Here is a 16764-nt window from a genome sequence, read left to right on the forward strand (position 1 = left end):
ACCCTCCCTTAACGCCACTTCCCTGCTCCTGGCTCCCTCCAGGACCTCCTCCCGCAGCAGGACCCTGACCCGTACCCAGGCTCTGGCTGTGCCCCCGTCCCTGCCCGGTGCCGATGGGCTCCGTCCCTGCAAGACAGAGCGCGACAGCTCCTGGATGTGGCAGCGAGGGAGGCTCCGCCCCCCTGTTCCCTCCGCACGCAGGGGGCTGGAGGCAGGAGCGGGTCTGGGGACGTCCCGGCCCGGCCACCGCGGGCAATAGCGCAGGAGGGACGTGGAGCGGCTGGAGCGGGGGCAGAGGAGCTGCTGCGAGGGCTGGAGCAGCTCTGCTCTGGAGCCAGGGTGAGAGAGCTGGGCTGGGGCAGCCTGGAGAAGAGAAGGCTCCTGAAGGGGAGACCTTAGAGCAGCTCCAGTGCCTAAAGGGGCTGCAGGAAACCTGGAGAGGGGCTTGGGACAAGGGCCTGTAGGGACAGGCCAAGGGGAACGGCTTTAACCTGCCAGAGGGGAGACTGAGATGAGCTCTTAGGCAGAAGCTCTTCCCTGTGAGGGTGCTGAGGCGCTGGCCCAGGGTGCCCAGAGAAGCTGTGGCTGCCCCATCCCTGACAGTGTTCAAGGCCAGGTTGGACACAGGGGCTTGGAGCAAGCTGCTCCAGTGGAAGGGGTCCCTGCCTGTTGGAGCTGGTTGGAACTCAGGCCCCTCATGGCAGCCTAAGCCCCTTGGTGTTGTTATCAGCTGCCCAGATGCAGCATCCCCAAACACCTCCCAGTTCAGGAATGCGGCCCCAGAGATCGGGAAACAGGCGCCAAGAGCACGGGGCAGGAGCAGATCCGTATCCCACCAGCCACGACGGATGGGACCTGTGGAGACCACAGCGTGCGGGGACTTGGGATCTTAGGACAGGTCCCAAAGCCAGAAGCTGTGAGGTGCTGCCGGTGGGGCTGAGCAGCCCCAGCCCTGGGACCAGCTCTTCCCGGTGCCTGGGAGCAGTAGCAAGGTTCAGGTAAACCCTCACCCCCTGCTCCCGGCCCTTCCCTTTGGGGAAACCCCACTGGGGGCACCGACCACCCCTGCCCCGCAGCCCTGTGCAGTGGCGGGGGTTATCCTGGGGCCACACCGCAGGGAAACCCAGCCCAGGGACACTCCTCCCCCGGGCAGGGTTTGTTTGGCTGCTCCTAGGGCAGCTCTAGCAACGAGCCCTGCTCCAGCTCCCTCACCCCATTGCCCTGCCGGGCCCAGCCATGGAGCTGGGAGCAGCGGGGGACCCCCGTGGGGGCTGCAGGGACTCCCCAGCAGGGACCTGCATCATCCCGCGCAGGGTAAGCCCGGGAGAGCCGTCCTGCCTCTGGGTTTATGGGATGCTCATGAAGAAAGGGTTAGGAAAATGGGATGGGGTGGGGGTTTGGGGGTGGCACTGGGGTCTGCTCTCTGTAGGATGCCTCCCTGGGGCACCGGGAATGCCGCCTGCGCACAGGAACGTGTCCCCAGAGGCGCCGTTCACCCCAGCCTACAGGGATGGGAAGGCAGGGACCAGCGCAAGATCCGCTCCTCCCTGCCCCGCTCCCTGCTCCCGCCGGGGCCGCCGGCTCCTGCCCCGGGCACTGCCTTGACCCGAGCGCGGAGATCCCGGGTTTTCCTCCCTGCCTTCCAGCCCCGGCCGCCGGTGAGGATCCTGCAGCAGCTCCCCGGGCCCGCGCCGGCGCTGGAGCCCGGCCCCGGAGCCCCGCGCGTCCGCGGAGGTGCGTGATGGGTGCGGCGTTAACCCGGGTTAACCTCGACCTCCTCCCGCTCCGCAGCCGTTCAGCACGGGGGGGCATTGGGGCTGAGCCCGCCCTCCGCAGGCTCAGAGCCGGCTGCACCGCGGCGGAGCCCATGGGATGCGATTTCGGGTGCTTTAAACCACCCTGGAAGTCGGGGCTGGCTTTGGCCGCACCAGGGTGCTCCCAGGGAATGGTTTTGGGGCTGTTGGTTGAAATCCATCTCTCGTTGTTCTCCAAAACCCCGTTTCAGGTGGGGATGGAGATGGGAGCATCACCAGGGTCAGCCAGGGCAATACTGGCTCCTTGGCCATGGGAGGTGGGATGGGAGTGGGACACATGCGAGCCCCAAGCCCATGGGATGTGCAGGCAGGAGCAAAGAACAACTGTCCAGGGGGGCTTCACCCAACCTCATGCAAGCCAGGATCCATCCAGCTGGACGGGGAGAGCAGACAGCAGAGATGGGGAGGTTGTGGGGCCTGGGACATGCTATGGCTTGAGGGAAGGGGGGAAGGTCGAGCTGTCTTTAAGGGTGCACAGAACAATGGGCACGCTGAAAACTGGAGTGGGAAGAGAAGAGAGATCCCAGCCCAGCACCTCGTGGCCCTGTGGTGCTTATCCATTGGGATGGGAGGGATCCATCAGGAGCTGCCAGCCCTTTGTGTACCTTCTCCTCCCTGCTCAGTGCCTGGCTGCAGGCCCGTTCCCTCCTCATGGATCCAGCTCCAGGCACTTCCCACTTGTGCTGCAATCAGTGCTCCTCGCTGGGGGGCAGGATGGGTGCTCCGGGAGCACATCCCTGCGGCTGTGAAAGCATTTTGGGATCTGACACATGGGGTACGGGAATGCCCAAACCCTTCTTTACCCTGGCTGACGCTAACAGGGGCTCACAGGGCTTGTGCACAGCAGGACCGCAGGGGCAACCCCTCCAGGAGGTGTTTTGTATGGGAAGCTCATGCCTGCGGCACATGGGGAGGTTTTAATGGGGATGCAGAACGGGATTGCCCTCAGCAGCTGCCCCATGGCTTCAGCGTCCAGCCGAGGGCACTGGGGTGATCACCTGCACACGACGGCTGCTCTGGGCCCCAGCTCCTTCATGTGGAGCCAAAGCAGGAGCTGGGGAGGCACCGAGCATCCGCATCCCTCTGCTGGGAACAGAGATGGGAGCAGCCCCCATGGCCCAGCCCCAGCTCCTGCCTCCTTTGAGGGGTTCTGAGCTCCCTGTGCATGACAAAGCAGAGCTGAGGCAGTGCCCCCCGTGCGGTGCCAGCCCCAGGACACCAGCTCTGCTGCCCGCTGCCAAGGCAGAGCCTTTGCCAAGGCACTGAGCGCTGCCAGGACCAGAGCCATCCTCCTCCAAACGGGTGGAAAGGCTGATGCCTTCAGCACCACTGATCACCTTTTGTGAGCAGCCTCCAGCAAGCCACAGCAGATGTTTAATCACATTTGCAGGGAAGAAAAGGGCTGGAACAGGGCTATTCTCGAGCTTTATCCAAGCACAAATGATCTTTAAGTGCCACATGGGCCTTCCAGCGCGGGGCGGGGGGAGCCTGGCTTCACTCCCACTGCTGGGGCACAGGCACAAGCCTTGGGCCCCCCCAGCCCAGGCTGTGCTGCTGGTGCCTTTGCTCTGGTCTCTCTCTGACGCAGGGCCCTGCCTCTCCAGCAGATTTAATGGAGCTGATGATGATCCAGAGCTCCCAGATGCACCAGGTGCTGATGAACAGCCTGGCTCTGTCGGCCCTGACGGCCTTTGGGCTTGGGCCACCCCCAGCCGCTGCCCAGGTAAGGGTCAGGGGTGCTGGATGGGCAAAGGGCCCATGAAGAGGAGCAAAAGGGTGGGCAAAGGAACCCTCCCAGAGGTGCTCAGGGGTGCGGGGTGTCCGTGTCCTGCTCCGGCACAGCACCAGCCCCCTCCTGGCCGGTCCCAGCCCCGCTCAGTTCAGGCTCTGCAGCCCCTTAGGGGCTCTTTGTGCCCGTTTGGCCCCGGCTCTGCCAGCAGAGATGACAGCCAGGCTGCTCGCAGGTGATGCATCCCAGCTGGGAAGGGGCAGGAGCCTCCCTGCGCTGCGGCGCGGGGCTGACACTGACATGGGGCTCCCATTCAAAGCCGTCTCCAACCAAAGCCTGCGCCTGTTGCGTCGCAGCGCTCAGATCCAACCGGCTCTTCCCAGCTGCATTCTGAGGTCCCATCCATGGGGCTGCCACCTCCGTGCGTCCCCAGCAGGGTTCTCTCGGGGCCTGACCGTGGGGTGGGATGGAGCCGTGCTGTGGCTCCACGGGAACTCCCTTGCTGGTGCCATTGGGAGCTGTGCCCCAGGGAAACGGCTGCTGAAAGGGGGCTCTTGTTCCTCCTCGCAGGCCATGGAGGGGCCTTTGCAGACGGCGGAGGGAGAGGAGGCCGTGGTGTTCCACCACCACTACATCCCCTACCCCTGTCCCCCTCCCATCCCGGCATGGCCAGGCCCGGTTCAGGAGCGGGGGCCGGCGGCCGTGCGGTACCTGAGCTCCGGAGCTGACGATGGGGAGCTGTGAGTAACGGGGGTGCTGCTTTGTGCCTCCCGTGTGGTGTAAGAGGGCTCCAGCCCGAGCTGGGACACGAGGGCTCACACTTGCCCCTGTCCTTGCTCCCTCCCGCAGTGCGGTACCTCCACCCCCGCCCCCCAGTGCCACCGGGACCGTGGGGGCCAGCATCCCACCAGCATCAGGTAAGGATGTGCCCTCCCCATGTCCCTCCAGGGCAATGTTCTCACCTTACCCCCAAGCAGGCATCAATCCGGGCAGAGGCTGAGCACCCCCTGCTCCCTCTGTCCATGGGGTCTGGGGGTGCCCTTGAGCAGCCCTCAGCTCCTCTTTTCTCCCCACAGAGTACTACAACGTGGTTGAGGAGAGGCTGTGAGCTCCGTGCTCCTCAGGATGGTTTCTCCTGCACGTCCCAGCCCTCGACCCCATTGGATCACAGAAGCATCGGGGCTGGAAGGAGATGATCTGCTCTAACCCCCTGACAAGGCAGGGCCCCTGGGAGCAGGACACACAGGGACACAGACCCTGCAGGTGCTGAGCACCATACCCATTGTTTGAGGCTGGCACTTCATGTGCATTGGCTTCCTCCCCACAAGCCACCCCATCACAAAGCCTGTCACAAACCCCAGCTGACAGCGTGACCCCAAACAGGGACAGGCTTTATCTCCGTGCTCTGCAGAGGGCTCCTCCCCAGCAGGTTGGTGCTGACATCCCAGTCCTGGCTGGACAACGTGTGTCTGCCAGGCCATGAGGATGCTGCAGCACAGCCTGTGCTGGGGGGGGGGTGGTAGCAGCCCAGGTGGTCCCGGTCTTCATTAGTCCCTTCGGATCTCAATGCAGCACATTGCCTGTAATTAATGTGCTTTGTTAAGGAAGCTCCCTGCTGTCACTAATTGAGCATCTGTAATTACCAGGCTGCTGGCTCTGTGCCTGAGTGCAGGGCTGCCTCCGGGCTGGGGGGGGTGTGAGGCTCTTGTGGGGTCCGTACGTGCCTGACGTGGGTACTTTGGGGACTGGCTGATGGGTGGTGCTGGGAAGCAGAATGGATGCTCCTGGTGATCATCCCCCTGCACTGGGCACTGGTGAGGCTGCACCTCGAGTCCTGTGTTCAGCTCTGGGCCCCTCACTGCAAGAGAGACATTGAGGGGCTGGAGCGGGGGCAGAGAAGGGCAGCGGGGCTGGTGCAGGGCCTGGAGCACAGTGTGATGGGGAAGGGCTGAGGGACCTGGGGGGTTCAGTGTGGAGAACAGAAGGCTCAGGGGGGACCTGATCGCTCCCTACAACTGCCTGACAGGAGGATGGAGCCAGGAGGGGCTGGGCTCTGCTCCCAAGGAACAAGGGATGGGACAAGAGGAAACGGCCTCAAGCTGCACCAGGGCAGGTTTAGATGGAGCTGAGGAACAATTCCTGCCCCAAAGGGTGCTCAGGCATTGGAACAGGCTGCCCAGGGCAGGGCTGCAGGCACCGTCCCTGCAAGTGTTCACACACTGTGTAGACAAGGCCTCCGTGCCATGGGTTAGTGGTGGCCTTGGCAGCGCTGGGGTAAGGGCTGGCCCTGAAAAACACCAGAATAGAACAAAGAGAAGGCCCAAAGCTGAGCAGAGAACATGCTTTATTGGAAGGAGATACAAGAACAGCACATTCTACCACATCATAGGAACAAGGTTCTGCTTCTGCACAAGAATGGCCTTCTTCCCTACTCCACAAGAGATCTACTTTGTTGGATAGTTTCATGAGTATCGTGTAGTTACAATACAGGAGCAAAGGGCACGAGACAGCAAAATTCAGTAATGCCCACAAGGTCTACACCATGTAAATGATCGTTATTTAAGGAGGCAGAGACGGGCAGACACCATCAGGAGAGCGAGAGAGAACTTTTCCACATCAGGATGGGCAGTGGTTAACAGGAAATGGCTCCTACCTACCAGTACCTTGCAAGTGCTTCATTTCAGCCACCATTCCATGAGGAAGCATTGGAAGGTCTAAATGAAATCAGCACTATATGACGGTGCCATCATCTACCCCAAGACTGCCCCCGCCTTTTAATCATGCTGGAGCCGTATAGGAAACTTGTGGCACAAGAACAGTGGTTATACTTGAAAGCCATTGTATGAGTTTCTTCCAGTGGTGCTGATGGGAGAGAGGAAGTAAAAGCTTTGTTGTTTTACAAAGACAAACAAGGATGCACTGTCAGAGAAGCAAACCATCCACACAGCTAACAGGAGCTGCCACTGATGCACAGAACGGCCACTGTAGGCAATCCACCAACTGATGAGCTTGGCATTGGAGAGCTTCTGTGGCTGTTTGGACAAGGCCAGCAAAAAATCTGGCTAAAGATTTCGTTTCTTCAGTCTAGAGGAGAAAAGCCTCTCCAATGCAAAGAGACCTTCAAGTCAGAGAAGACTGCTCTGGGAGAAGTATCTCCAGTGAAATACACTGAACAGACTGTTTCTGTGTAAAGGATCCAAGAGAGAAACCAGGGAAAACTTCTAATCCCAGAGGTCTCTCCACCAGATGTGGTACTGCAGCAGCTCCAGGAGTGTACACCAAGAGCAACTCTATGAAACATCTCAGACCTCGATGTTCTCACACATTTGGCCTTGACCCCTCCAGGGTAACACTAAGAATCACACCACTCAGTTACAAGATATGCAAGCTTCTGACTGTACAATATTAACTATGTGAAGCCCTGCTATATTCTATGGAAAACACTGCTGAAAGAGGTGGTATATTATCTTCCTAAAGCTATTTGATACATGGAACGGAACAGTCCATCAGACTAGTTAAAAATGCTGAAGTCAGTGTAACTGCAGCTTGTTGGAAAACCAGACTTTCCCCAAACAAGCAGTTTTAGACCTTGTTCAAAAGCCACAGAAGTTATCTCCATTACTTAGAATGCAAAGAACCTGAAGAAAGAAACAACCAGATTATAGGACACAACACAACCTCATCGGAATAAGAACATGAGGGTAAGACCAGTGACTGGACAGGTACAGTACCAGATATCAGAACTCCTTGGGCCAGTGCTGCTCGGAGCTTCGTTTGGGTCCTATACAGATCCAATCCTTGCAACCTCATTGAGGCCGAAACATAAAGTTCCTCAGAACCAGCGTCTGTGGTGTGCACAAAAGATCTGGGCCAGAACAGTACCAAGGGGAACTGATCTTTCAGGAGGGTACTGTACCAGCCAATCACAACAGCAACAGATACAACAGAGATCCCTAGGGTAATTCCTACTGCTGGGGTTCACTGGCTTCAGGAGTTAGACACAGTTAAGTTCCCTTCGGAGGGGTCCATTTCAAACAGCTGGGATCCATTATCTTATTGCTGTTGGATCTTTTTGCCTCTTTGGCTATCCATTCATCAATCAGATCCTAAGGAAGAGAGCATGAAAGTGCAGGTTAAAACAAATCCACACTGGAGAATTATCCATGGTACACCACCACACACCTAAGTTCACAAAGCAGAAGATGACAAACTGCCTACTAACTGCTTCATCTGGAAAAGTAACATTTCCTCCACAATGCTTCCTAGAAGCCCTTCCAATCACACTGGTAAGGCTGCTGTTAGCTACAAAGTGAAGTCTCAACGACAGGAAAACAAAAAGAGCGAAGGTGTCATGTTTGGGGATTTATAAACCACCTGTTTAATGTCTAACGAGGGTACAAACAGGACTCTTTCAGGATTCCATTCATCCAGTTCATTTTATGTCATCCACCTGCCCAATAAGGGCCAGGCATTATGAGGACCATGATGGGAATGTTGATCCACTGCTCCCCTGAAAAGCTGCTTACATAATGTGCAATGCTATTCCACACATCAGAAAGGAAGGTCAATACAACGTATTTCTACACTACCAAAGGATCAGGTTGGATGCCCATGCATGTTATCAGTTACTGCATCTGACAATTACAGTGCTCCCCACTGGAACGAAAAGGCTGGAAAGCCCAGCACAGTAAAAAGGAAATACTGGCTTCAGCAGCTTTGTCTGAACCTAACAGACAGAAACAAAACCCCTGAGCTGCAATCCCAAACCTTACCTGTCTTTTGAGGACCAGGTGTTTGCCCTTCCAGTACTTGAGCATCTGAAGCGCCTGCAACGTGCTCACAATGTCGACAGGGTTTACTGCAGTCTCCTGGCTGATCTCTGCAAAGCAGGATCAGTTTATGTCAGAGCAGAAACACACATTCCTCCACCTGTACCTGGTAGTTTGCAACTCCAAGTTTTATCTAACTCCTTTTGAAGTGATCCACCCAAAATGCCCTGCACATAGCAAGGAGGTACACACAGTTATTACTGTTGCTGCTGTATTTGCTACCCTTTTGACCACCCTGGTTATCTGTATCACCGGCATCCAACTTGCCCTTGCTTGATTCACTCTTGAGGTTCAATGACTGCTAACTAATTTTAGCATCCAAGTTAGTAAGGCGTAATCCTTCACCTGCCTCAGAATTGAGGAAACTGAATGAGATGCACAGCTGTGTTCCTGAACCAATTCACAACAAGGTATTTAGCTGGAAACCATACCTTTTATAGAGATCTCTTTTCCTTGGAAGTTATGCAGGTAACGAAGGAGAACTTCCTTCCAGTAACTACGGTAGCTGATGAGCCCCAGATCAGACAGAGGGCGTTCTGGAGAGCCAACTTTTTCTTCTACTTTTGAAAGCAAATAGCCTGCAAAGGAAAGAAAACTTCTTTATCCTTCCTAAACCGCCCTCTCCTGACTATCAGCCTCTTTGGCACATGCAGAAATCATCTCTGGATGAAAACTGCTCAACCACCACCACAGATCTGCTCGATTTCTTGCTAACAGGATGTTTGCAGAACTTCTCTACTTACTGAAGTCAATGAGCATTTTGCCGTAGCCTTGCCTCATGTATTGAGGCATCGTCAGGATACAGGAAACATTGTAGTTGAGAAAAGAATTCTTCTCCTAAAGACAAGATGAGAGAGGAAGAACAGGTCTAGGTCTGTACAAGCAATGGGTATATTATAATCCAACAGACTGAACATGCCTGTGCAACTGATACAAACACAAGGTGGAAGGAGCAACAGCAGAAAAACCTGCCTAACAACAAGTAACATGATCATCCTTCAGCTCCCAACCTGGCTCAGTGCCTCTCACTTCAAGAGCCATTAGATAGGGGGTTTGGGGCACAATTTTAAGTCTAGAATGGCTGGGCAAGGAGTTGTACTGAGGAGCCAGTGACACTTTCACCACCACCTCTGTCATCTACCAGCTTTACACGCAACAAGAAAACAACAGCAGCATTAAAAGCACATGGTGTAAATTCAAATGTTCAGACAAAACAAAGATGGTGACTAATACCTATTTCAATGTATTTTTCCCTACATTTCCTTTATCCTTACTTATGCCTACAGCAAAGCACCTCAATCCCTGCAGCAAACAGTAAGAGCAATTCATGCACATGAGGTTTGAAACTTTGTCTATTCCTAAAAGCAACGAATCCTAAGACTGCAGGATTGGAAGAGAGCTTCAGTACTGATAACTGTTGTCCTAAATCTCATTCTAGTGAGTAGCAATGCTTATGTCTGTATTTTCAACTAACCTTGGAGAAATATCCTATCAGGTGACAGCCAGTGTTGTCAGCTTCTGTCATGACATAGAAGAGGAAGGGCTCAACATCATAATACAGTGTTTTATGGTCCAAGAAAAGCTTTGCCAGCAGACAAAGGTTTTGACAGTAGATCTAGAAGCAAAAGGAAAATGGGATATGCCCATTTATTACAGTGGAACATCCCAAGCGTGGACAAAGACACGGGAAATGACAGGAACATTCTGAACCATCTGAGCAATGATGTACAGTCATTCAAACAGAGCAGCTGGGCCAGGAAACAATTCCATTTCAGAAGAACCTTGGTAAGCCTGGCTTCCTAAGGGGGGGAATTGATGTTCGCAATATCAACCTCTGCATGCCCAAAACATCATAAGCATTACTTAGCAGCAATTAATAACATTGGTGTGTTACCAGCACTGTTCTTAGACTAAAGCAGAACAACCCAGCACTGCACCAGCTACTAAGAAGGAGAAAAAGAACTATTACAGCTGAACCCAGGAGAGCTCCACACTCAAGAGTGGCCCAACCATGGCAGTTTGTTACCTTGTTCTTTTTGCCATCCACTTCGAACACTGAAATGGAGCCTTTGCGGTAGATTTCATCACCCGGTGGATGTTTCCAAACACATTTTGCCTATGACAGGAAAACAAAGTTAGGCTGACACCCACGTTCCAAGGGCATAAAAGGTTACAACAGCTACTGGATATACCAGGAAAAATGTGGACTTCTCATCTCTTAAAGTGAGCAACTGAGCTAACAACAGTCATGGTTTAGAATGTTTACAGGGGAAGTTCAGGTTGGAGATAAGGAACAAGCTCTTCCCTGTGAGGGTGCTGAGGCGCTGGCCCAGGGTGCCCAGAGAAGCTGTGGCTGCCCCATCCCTGGCAGTGTTCAAGGCCAGGTTGGACAGAGCCCTGGGTGACACGGTTTAGCCTGAGGTGTCCCTGCCCACGGCAGAGGGTTGGAACTGAGTGATCTTAAGATCCTTTCCAGCCCAAACCATTCTATGATTCTATGAGATGCAAAGGTCAGGAATCAGCTCTGCCCTTACCATGTGCCTGCGCAGTATTGTCTGGCTCTTCATGTACTTGAGGCAGAACTCACACATGTAGAGACGCCCCAGCCGAGCATATTCCTCTGGATAGGGCGAATGATACCACGTATCCAGCTCGTAACGGCCAAAAGCGATGGTTTTAATCATGTTGCTGCCCTCTGTGATCTGGCCCTGGAGCCGCAGCTTCTCCTGGGAAGGCAAGAATGGATCGGGATTTAAAATACCTAAAAACCCCAGAAGGTAGAGAGGAAGGGTCCTATTTATTTCTTCAAAGAAATCATTTACTTCAAGTCTTCTAAATTCATCTTTCGGTGTGGCCACATCTAATGACCCCTCCCACACTTCTCAGTCAAACACAGGTACTGACCATTCCTTTCATCAGGAAATGTCCTGTGAATCAGCACTTAAGAGCATGCTAACACTAGGATCACACTCCTCCTGCCATGAAAGCAATGTCACCTCCTTGCCACACTTCATGCTTCTTTCCTGATCTGTATGAAGAGGATACAGCCTAATGCTCTGCCTCAGATATCCCAGAGGCACTGTAGCATTCAGGACTGCCAACGCTGAGCTCCAGCTGCACTTCCAGCCAGCCCTCTGAATGACTGACACTTCAACATCACCCCTAGTGGAACTTCACTGGCTTGGCTGGGCTGTAGCTGCTCTTCTTACAAACTCTGATTCTATCTGCACAGCAAAACCCAGACAGCATTCACGTTTCTAAGAGAGACATCTGCTATGAGACACAAGGAGTTTGAAGTCTCACCAGGTCCTCCGATGCCCTTGCTTGCGCTCTTCGGAAAAGCTCGAGGTCATACTCACTCGTCAGGTTTTCCAGCAGAGGTTCCCTGGTATTGCCATAGGTTTGTCTGTGCTCCTAGGACAAGAAAAGAAGAGGTTTCGCTGCCATGCTGCTACCAAACTGTTGGATCCTGCAGCATTTTAGCTGGGAATGTTGCAGGATGACTGAGAAGAGCAAACTCCTGCTTTGCGGTCTCACTGCAGACAGGAGGGAATGAAAGAATAAAGTGACTGCTTTTACCATGTACTTCTCTTTTTGCTCCTTGCTTAGGCCCGAGTTCCTCTTCTTCCTGAGCTCAGCTACTTTCTCCTTGTATCGCAGCTGTCTCTCTGTTGGTGCCTGTAAGAAACCAGAGGTGGAACCTTCACCAGGCTCCATCCACTTCAAACATTCTTCACCTTCCCACCCTAAAGGGCCTCTGCCCCAGCTTTCACTTGCTGAGGTTTGGTGCCTCTGAACCAAACCTTGTGCTAGTAAGAGGGCACTGCAGGTGCAATGGGAAGGTTTTCTTGCCTTTGCCAATGTACCTCCATCCCACAAGACAGGGTGCACTCCTTATGCACTGCTTAATCACAGGGAAAGGCTTGGACCCGACTCATGAAGTCATCGTGACTCAAGTCCAAGGCTCATGAACTGAAGTTTTATTCTTTTCTATTTAGTCACAGTAAAATTGTAGGTTACAGTTCTGCAGCAATTCTTTTACCCTCCACATCAAAGCACATAGCAAAGTTCATCCTGAGAACGGCTCCAGCCTCCTTTGTACTATTACTGACCAGTGTCACCTCTCTGCCTCCACCAGCTGTCCCAGGCTCTCATTTAAGGAATACAATGAATTGTCCTTGCTGAAACAAACTGGGGACAATGAATGGGGAGTGTCAGAGCACAACAGCTTATCTGGGAAGTGAAGAAGGGAAATCAAGTGAAAATCATTGCCATTGGAAACCCCAAGCTGAGGTTTTTGCACTCTGAACTGAGCAGCCACTGTGCAGGTCACTCACCTGGTGTCTGGTGGCGTGCCTGTTGTTGTCATCCTGCCGATGGGCCAGCATCCTCTCCTCAATCTGCTTGTCCCGGCTCTGTGCTCGCACCTGGCAGCCAAAACTCATCTGTCAGTGCTGCAGCAAACTGCTGTCAAAGCCTTCACCCTTTCCTTTTCCTGCTTAGGTGAATTTCCTGAGTTGCAATGCACAACTTGACACACAAATGCTGCTGTCTTGCAGCTAAAGACATCAGCTAAAATGTGTGAACTCTCTTTCTGTTCACAAACGACAGGTCTTGGCATTTTGTGCCACGAAACAACTACCATAGAATCACAAACTGGTTTGGGTTGGAAAGGACCTTAAGATCATCCAGTTCCAAGCCCCTGCCATGGGCAGGGACACCTCACCCTAGACCATGTCACCCAAGGTTCTGTCCAGCCTGGCCTTGAACACTGCCAGGGATGGGGCATTTACCACTTCCTTGAGCAACCTGTTGCAGTGCTTCACCACACTCACAGTAAAGAACTGAGGAAGATAAATAGGAGATTCCTTTACCTTGCACTCATCTGCTGAGAGATTATGGTACAGTGGGCAGCCCGATATGGAGAAATGTCGCTCATGTTTTCCAGTCAGGTGTCCTGCAAAGGATCAGGAAGAAAACAGCTTTTAACATCTGCTCCTAAAGAGGTTTCTGTTTGAAAAGTATCCCAGGTGGGCAGACCCCTCACAGGAGCTTTTCAAGGAGCATGCCCAGTCTATTACCAGTGTGGCAGAAGGAGCACACTTCCTGGTTCATGGCACAAGCTTTCAGAACAAAGAAGGAAACTCTTTTTCAAGCCCACTCAAGAGCTGCACTGGTGCAAGCAGCCACGTCTGTCCAAGGTCTGCAATAGTTGTGTCTGAAGATGGGCCTCTGGCAGACACCAGCACTCTACCTGCAAGAGCCTGCCTTTTCCTCCTGTGCTCATCTCCTAACTTGTTCCTTACCCTATCACCCCCCAAACACTCTTTGCCAGAAAACACTCCAGGAAGAATACACCTTCAGCTATGCTCCATATCCCTTCTCTACACCCACTTCTCAGTACTACTTCTGATCCTAATTCAGTTATAGGATGTTTAACTGAACTGGGGGGGGACGGGGCACTTTGAATGTCACAACAGGAAGGTAAACCCCAACAGGTTAATCCTGCAGCTGAAATTACCTAAGGAGTTACACCCAGGAGTGGGACATTTCATGTTGAAATTGTAGCTTTCATGGAAGCGGCGGCGCTTAGGGCGGTGAGACAGGTCACTTCCAGAATCCTTCATGGACATGTCCTTGGCAATGCTCTCATCATGGGATACATTTGGACTGGAGATATCAATATCAGATTCTGAGGAAGGGGCATTCCCGGTGGGGGTACGAGGCGGAGACTCATCGTGATCCGCTGCATTTTTAGTGTCTGAATAAGAATCAAGATGTTACAAATCTGCCTGAAAGAAAGCTTGCAAAAAGTACATAAAGCAACTCTGGAGCCCTCTGAACCCCTCTGTCCTCAGGATACTGCACCATGCTCTCAGAGCGGTGTCACAACCCCCCCCCCTCCCAGCAGCACGCTGTGGTTTAACACCTCAGTGCACCCTGCGTACCTCTGTCAGAGAAGTCAACCACTTGCTCCGTTTCTGAGCCCGAGGAGCGTGTCTGCCGGAGCGGGTACTTCTTTGGGGTCACGGGAGCGGGCTGCTGCTGGCTGCGGGTCACCCTCCTCGTGGAATAGACAGGCTCCTCGGCTCCAAACGACGGTGGATTATGAACTGGGCTGGAATCTAATGCCATAGAAACACCACCATTAGCACCCACAGTAACCACCGCCAGTCAGTACTGCCCCTGACTAACTGGGTATCACCACGGGTTCTGTCCCACCACGTCATCACAAAGGGATGCTCTGATCTTCCTAGCTTAAATCTTTTGACACTTTCACCAACGCTGAGGAACGTGGAATCACATCAGCTTTCTCTGCACTTAATTACTTCTTAATTATAACTAGCAATTACAACGCAGCTCCCATTTGGAAAGCCACAGAACCATTAATTTAGATAAGAACTATCAGTGCTTAGACAACCTTTGGAAACAGCAAGATTGCTTCTGGTGTGGAGCTTCATTTGGGACCCTGTGTGTGGTTTTGTGATCCTATACTGCTATTATGTCTCCCCTAACAATATAATTACTTCGCATGAAAACAATGCTTTCATTACTAGGAATATCATCCCATCCACATCCAAACCACCTTTCCTCTTTTTAAGACCTAATTCCCATGTTTTATTTAGGTATAAACCCTGTCCACTGAAGTTCTGAAGGTCAGGAATCCGGAGCCCGTTGAGCTTCTTGTGGCATCAGAGACTGCTTGAAGCATTCACCTTGGGAGCTCTGGCTGAGCCTGGCCGAGGAGCGGGTCACACGGGCAGACCGTCGGGATGTGCCGTCGCTCTCCGAGCTGTCGGTGTGCTCAGGGTCAGTGGAGAAATCAGAGTCCTCTGTTCCATCCGAGCTACTGCCCGCGTTCCTCTGCAACAGCACAGAGCCAGGCATCAGCACGGGAGCATGGAAACGTGCGTTTATTGATACTGTAACATATTTGGTGCTGGGGACATACATTGAAGCTGACACAACGACACGCACAATAATACTATCAGGTGTATTCCTCTGGAGAAAATAGTAACTGTGTAGTGTCAGTGCAAAGGGATCCACCAAGGTCACAGAACGCCCGATTGTGCTTAAAGCAGACGGGAAATGAAGGCTCAAGGCTGGAATGCGGGCAGGATGTGTGCTCCTGCTCCGTCTGCCTGCTCACAGCAGCAGCACCCAGCAGAGCACAGGGCACCACAGATGGGCTCCAGCACTGGCCGGGATTGACTCCTCACCACTCAGTTCAGGGCAGTGTCAGGGCGGACGCACGGCAGAGAACGCAAAGGCACCCTGTGGAGAAGCCGGGCCAGAAGAGGCTGCGAACGCAGCGGCATTCACCTCGCCCCGGGCCACCACCGCGCTCCCCTGCACCATGCAGCGGCCTGCGCGGCTCTCGGAGGAAAGAAGCCGATCTCGGGACCTGGCGGGCAGCCCCCAGCGCTCTCAGACCGCTCCCTGCCGGCACAACGGGTGCGCGGCCCTCGGAAGGTCCCGCCTCGGGCGCAGGCTCCCTCCGAAGCCGCGGCCAGGCCTGAGGGGAGCGCGGCGAGGCCGGACCCGCCTGAGAAGAAGGGCGGGGGAGGCCGCGGAGGGGCCCGCGCCGCTTTGTTTTGCACCCAGCGGAGACTCGCCCATCCCGGCCAATCACAACGCGCGTGGGAGGGGCCAAGAGGGAGAACCAGCCAATAGGTGCTCATAAAGCGAAGGGGCGTGGCCGCCGGGCGTGACTGACGGCAGCCGCCAGCCTATCAGCGCCAGGCTCGCAAGCGCACAGAAGCATCGACCCGGGGCGGGCGAAGAGGGGTGGGGGAAGGGAGCGAGGGCGAAACAACGCATGCGCGGGGAGGTGACCGTGGGGAGCTAGATGGGCAGCCGCAAAAGCCAATCAGCTACCAGTCCGGCAAGGCAGCCCAACCAATAGGAGAGCAGTTCTCCAACGGCCTGCCCAATCGGAAAGCCCAAGAGGCGGGCCGAGCTGCAGGCGCGGGGGATGGGAAACGGTAACCGTTGGGGGAGATGAGTGACGAGCAAGATGGCCAATCAGCGCCCAGCGTGCCTGCGCGGCAGCCAATCAGAGAGCTAGCAGGGCGGGTGCTGGGGGCTGAAGGCCGCTATTTTCCCCCCCGGTTTTGTGCCCGGGAGAGGTAGCGGAGGGGGTGGGGAGGAGGGGGAAGCTGCGGCCTAAGTTCCCGGTTCCCCAGCCGGGCCCCACCTCGGTTCTCCGGTAGCGCTTACCTTCCTGCGCGGCATCCTGGGCGGGGGCAGCGAGGCTGCCTGGTCCCCAGCGCCCCCGGCCCGCGAAGCGGCGCTCGCCGCCGTGTTAGCGCTGGCGGGCTCCGTGGTGGCAGCCGTGTCTCCCGTCCTGCGGCACGTCTGCTCCGGCGGCGCCAGCTCGCTCCCGCCGCCG

At 54.5% G+C, this 16764-nt stretch overlaps 2 protein-coding genes across 3 annotated transcripts; one reads left to right on the forward strand and one right to left on the reverse strand.

Annotated features, from left to right (window-relative positions):
- Positions 1-3426: 3426 nt before the first annotated feature.
- PRR29 (proline rich 29) lies at positions 3427-4651 on the forward strand (the record flags this gene model as incomplete). The annotated part of the gene is made up of 4 exons (XM_080633703.1): positions 3427-3537; positions 4114-4283; positions 4393-4460; positions 4620-4651. The coding sequence occupies 4 exons, from the start codon at positions 3427-3429 to the stop codon at positions 4649-4651; spliced, it is 381 nt and encodes a 126-aa protein (XP_080489829.1).
- A 1219-nt stretch (positions 4652-5870) lies between these two features.
- Positions 5871-16727, reverse strand: KAT7 (lysine acetyltransferase 7; the record flags this gene model as incomplete). Of its 2 annotated transcripts, XM_080633714.1 has the most annotated exons (15): positions 5871-7649; positions 8316-8422; positions 8804-8950; positions 9116-9209; positions 9847-9987; positions 10399-10488; positions 10907-11098; positions 11676-11786; positions 11952-12050; positions 12710-12799; positions 13247-13329; positions 13894-14133; positions 14321-14497; positions 15089-15236; positions 16593-16727. In XM_080633714.1, the coding sequence occupies 15 exons, from the start codon at positions 16605-16607 to the stop codon at positions 7548-7550; spliced, it is 1836 nt and encodes a 611-aa protein (XP_080489840.1). In that variant the 3' UTR covers positions 5871-7547. The 2 variants fall into 2 exon arrangements, with proteins under 2 accessions (XP_080489840.1, XP_080489839.1); XM_080633713.1 differs by lacking the exon at positions 16593-16727 and having other exon boundaries at positions 15089-15260.
- Positions 16728-16764: the final 37 nt, after the last annotated feature.

Source organism: Psittacula echo (assembly GCF_963264785.1).
Source record: "Psittacula echo genome assembly, chromosome: 23".
Lineage (NCBI taxonomy): Eukaryota > Metazoa > Chordata > Aves > Psittaciformes > Psittacidae > Psittacula > Psittacula echo.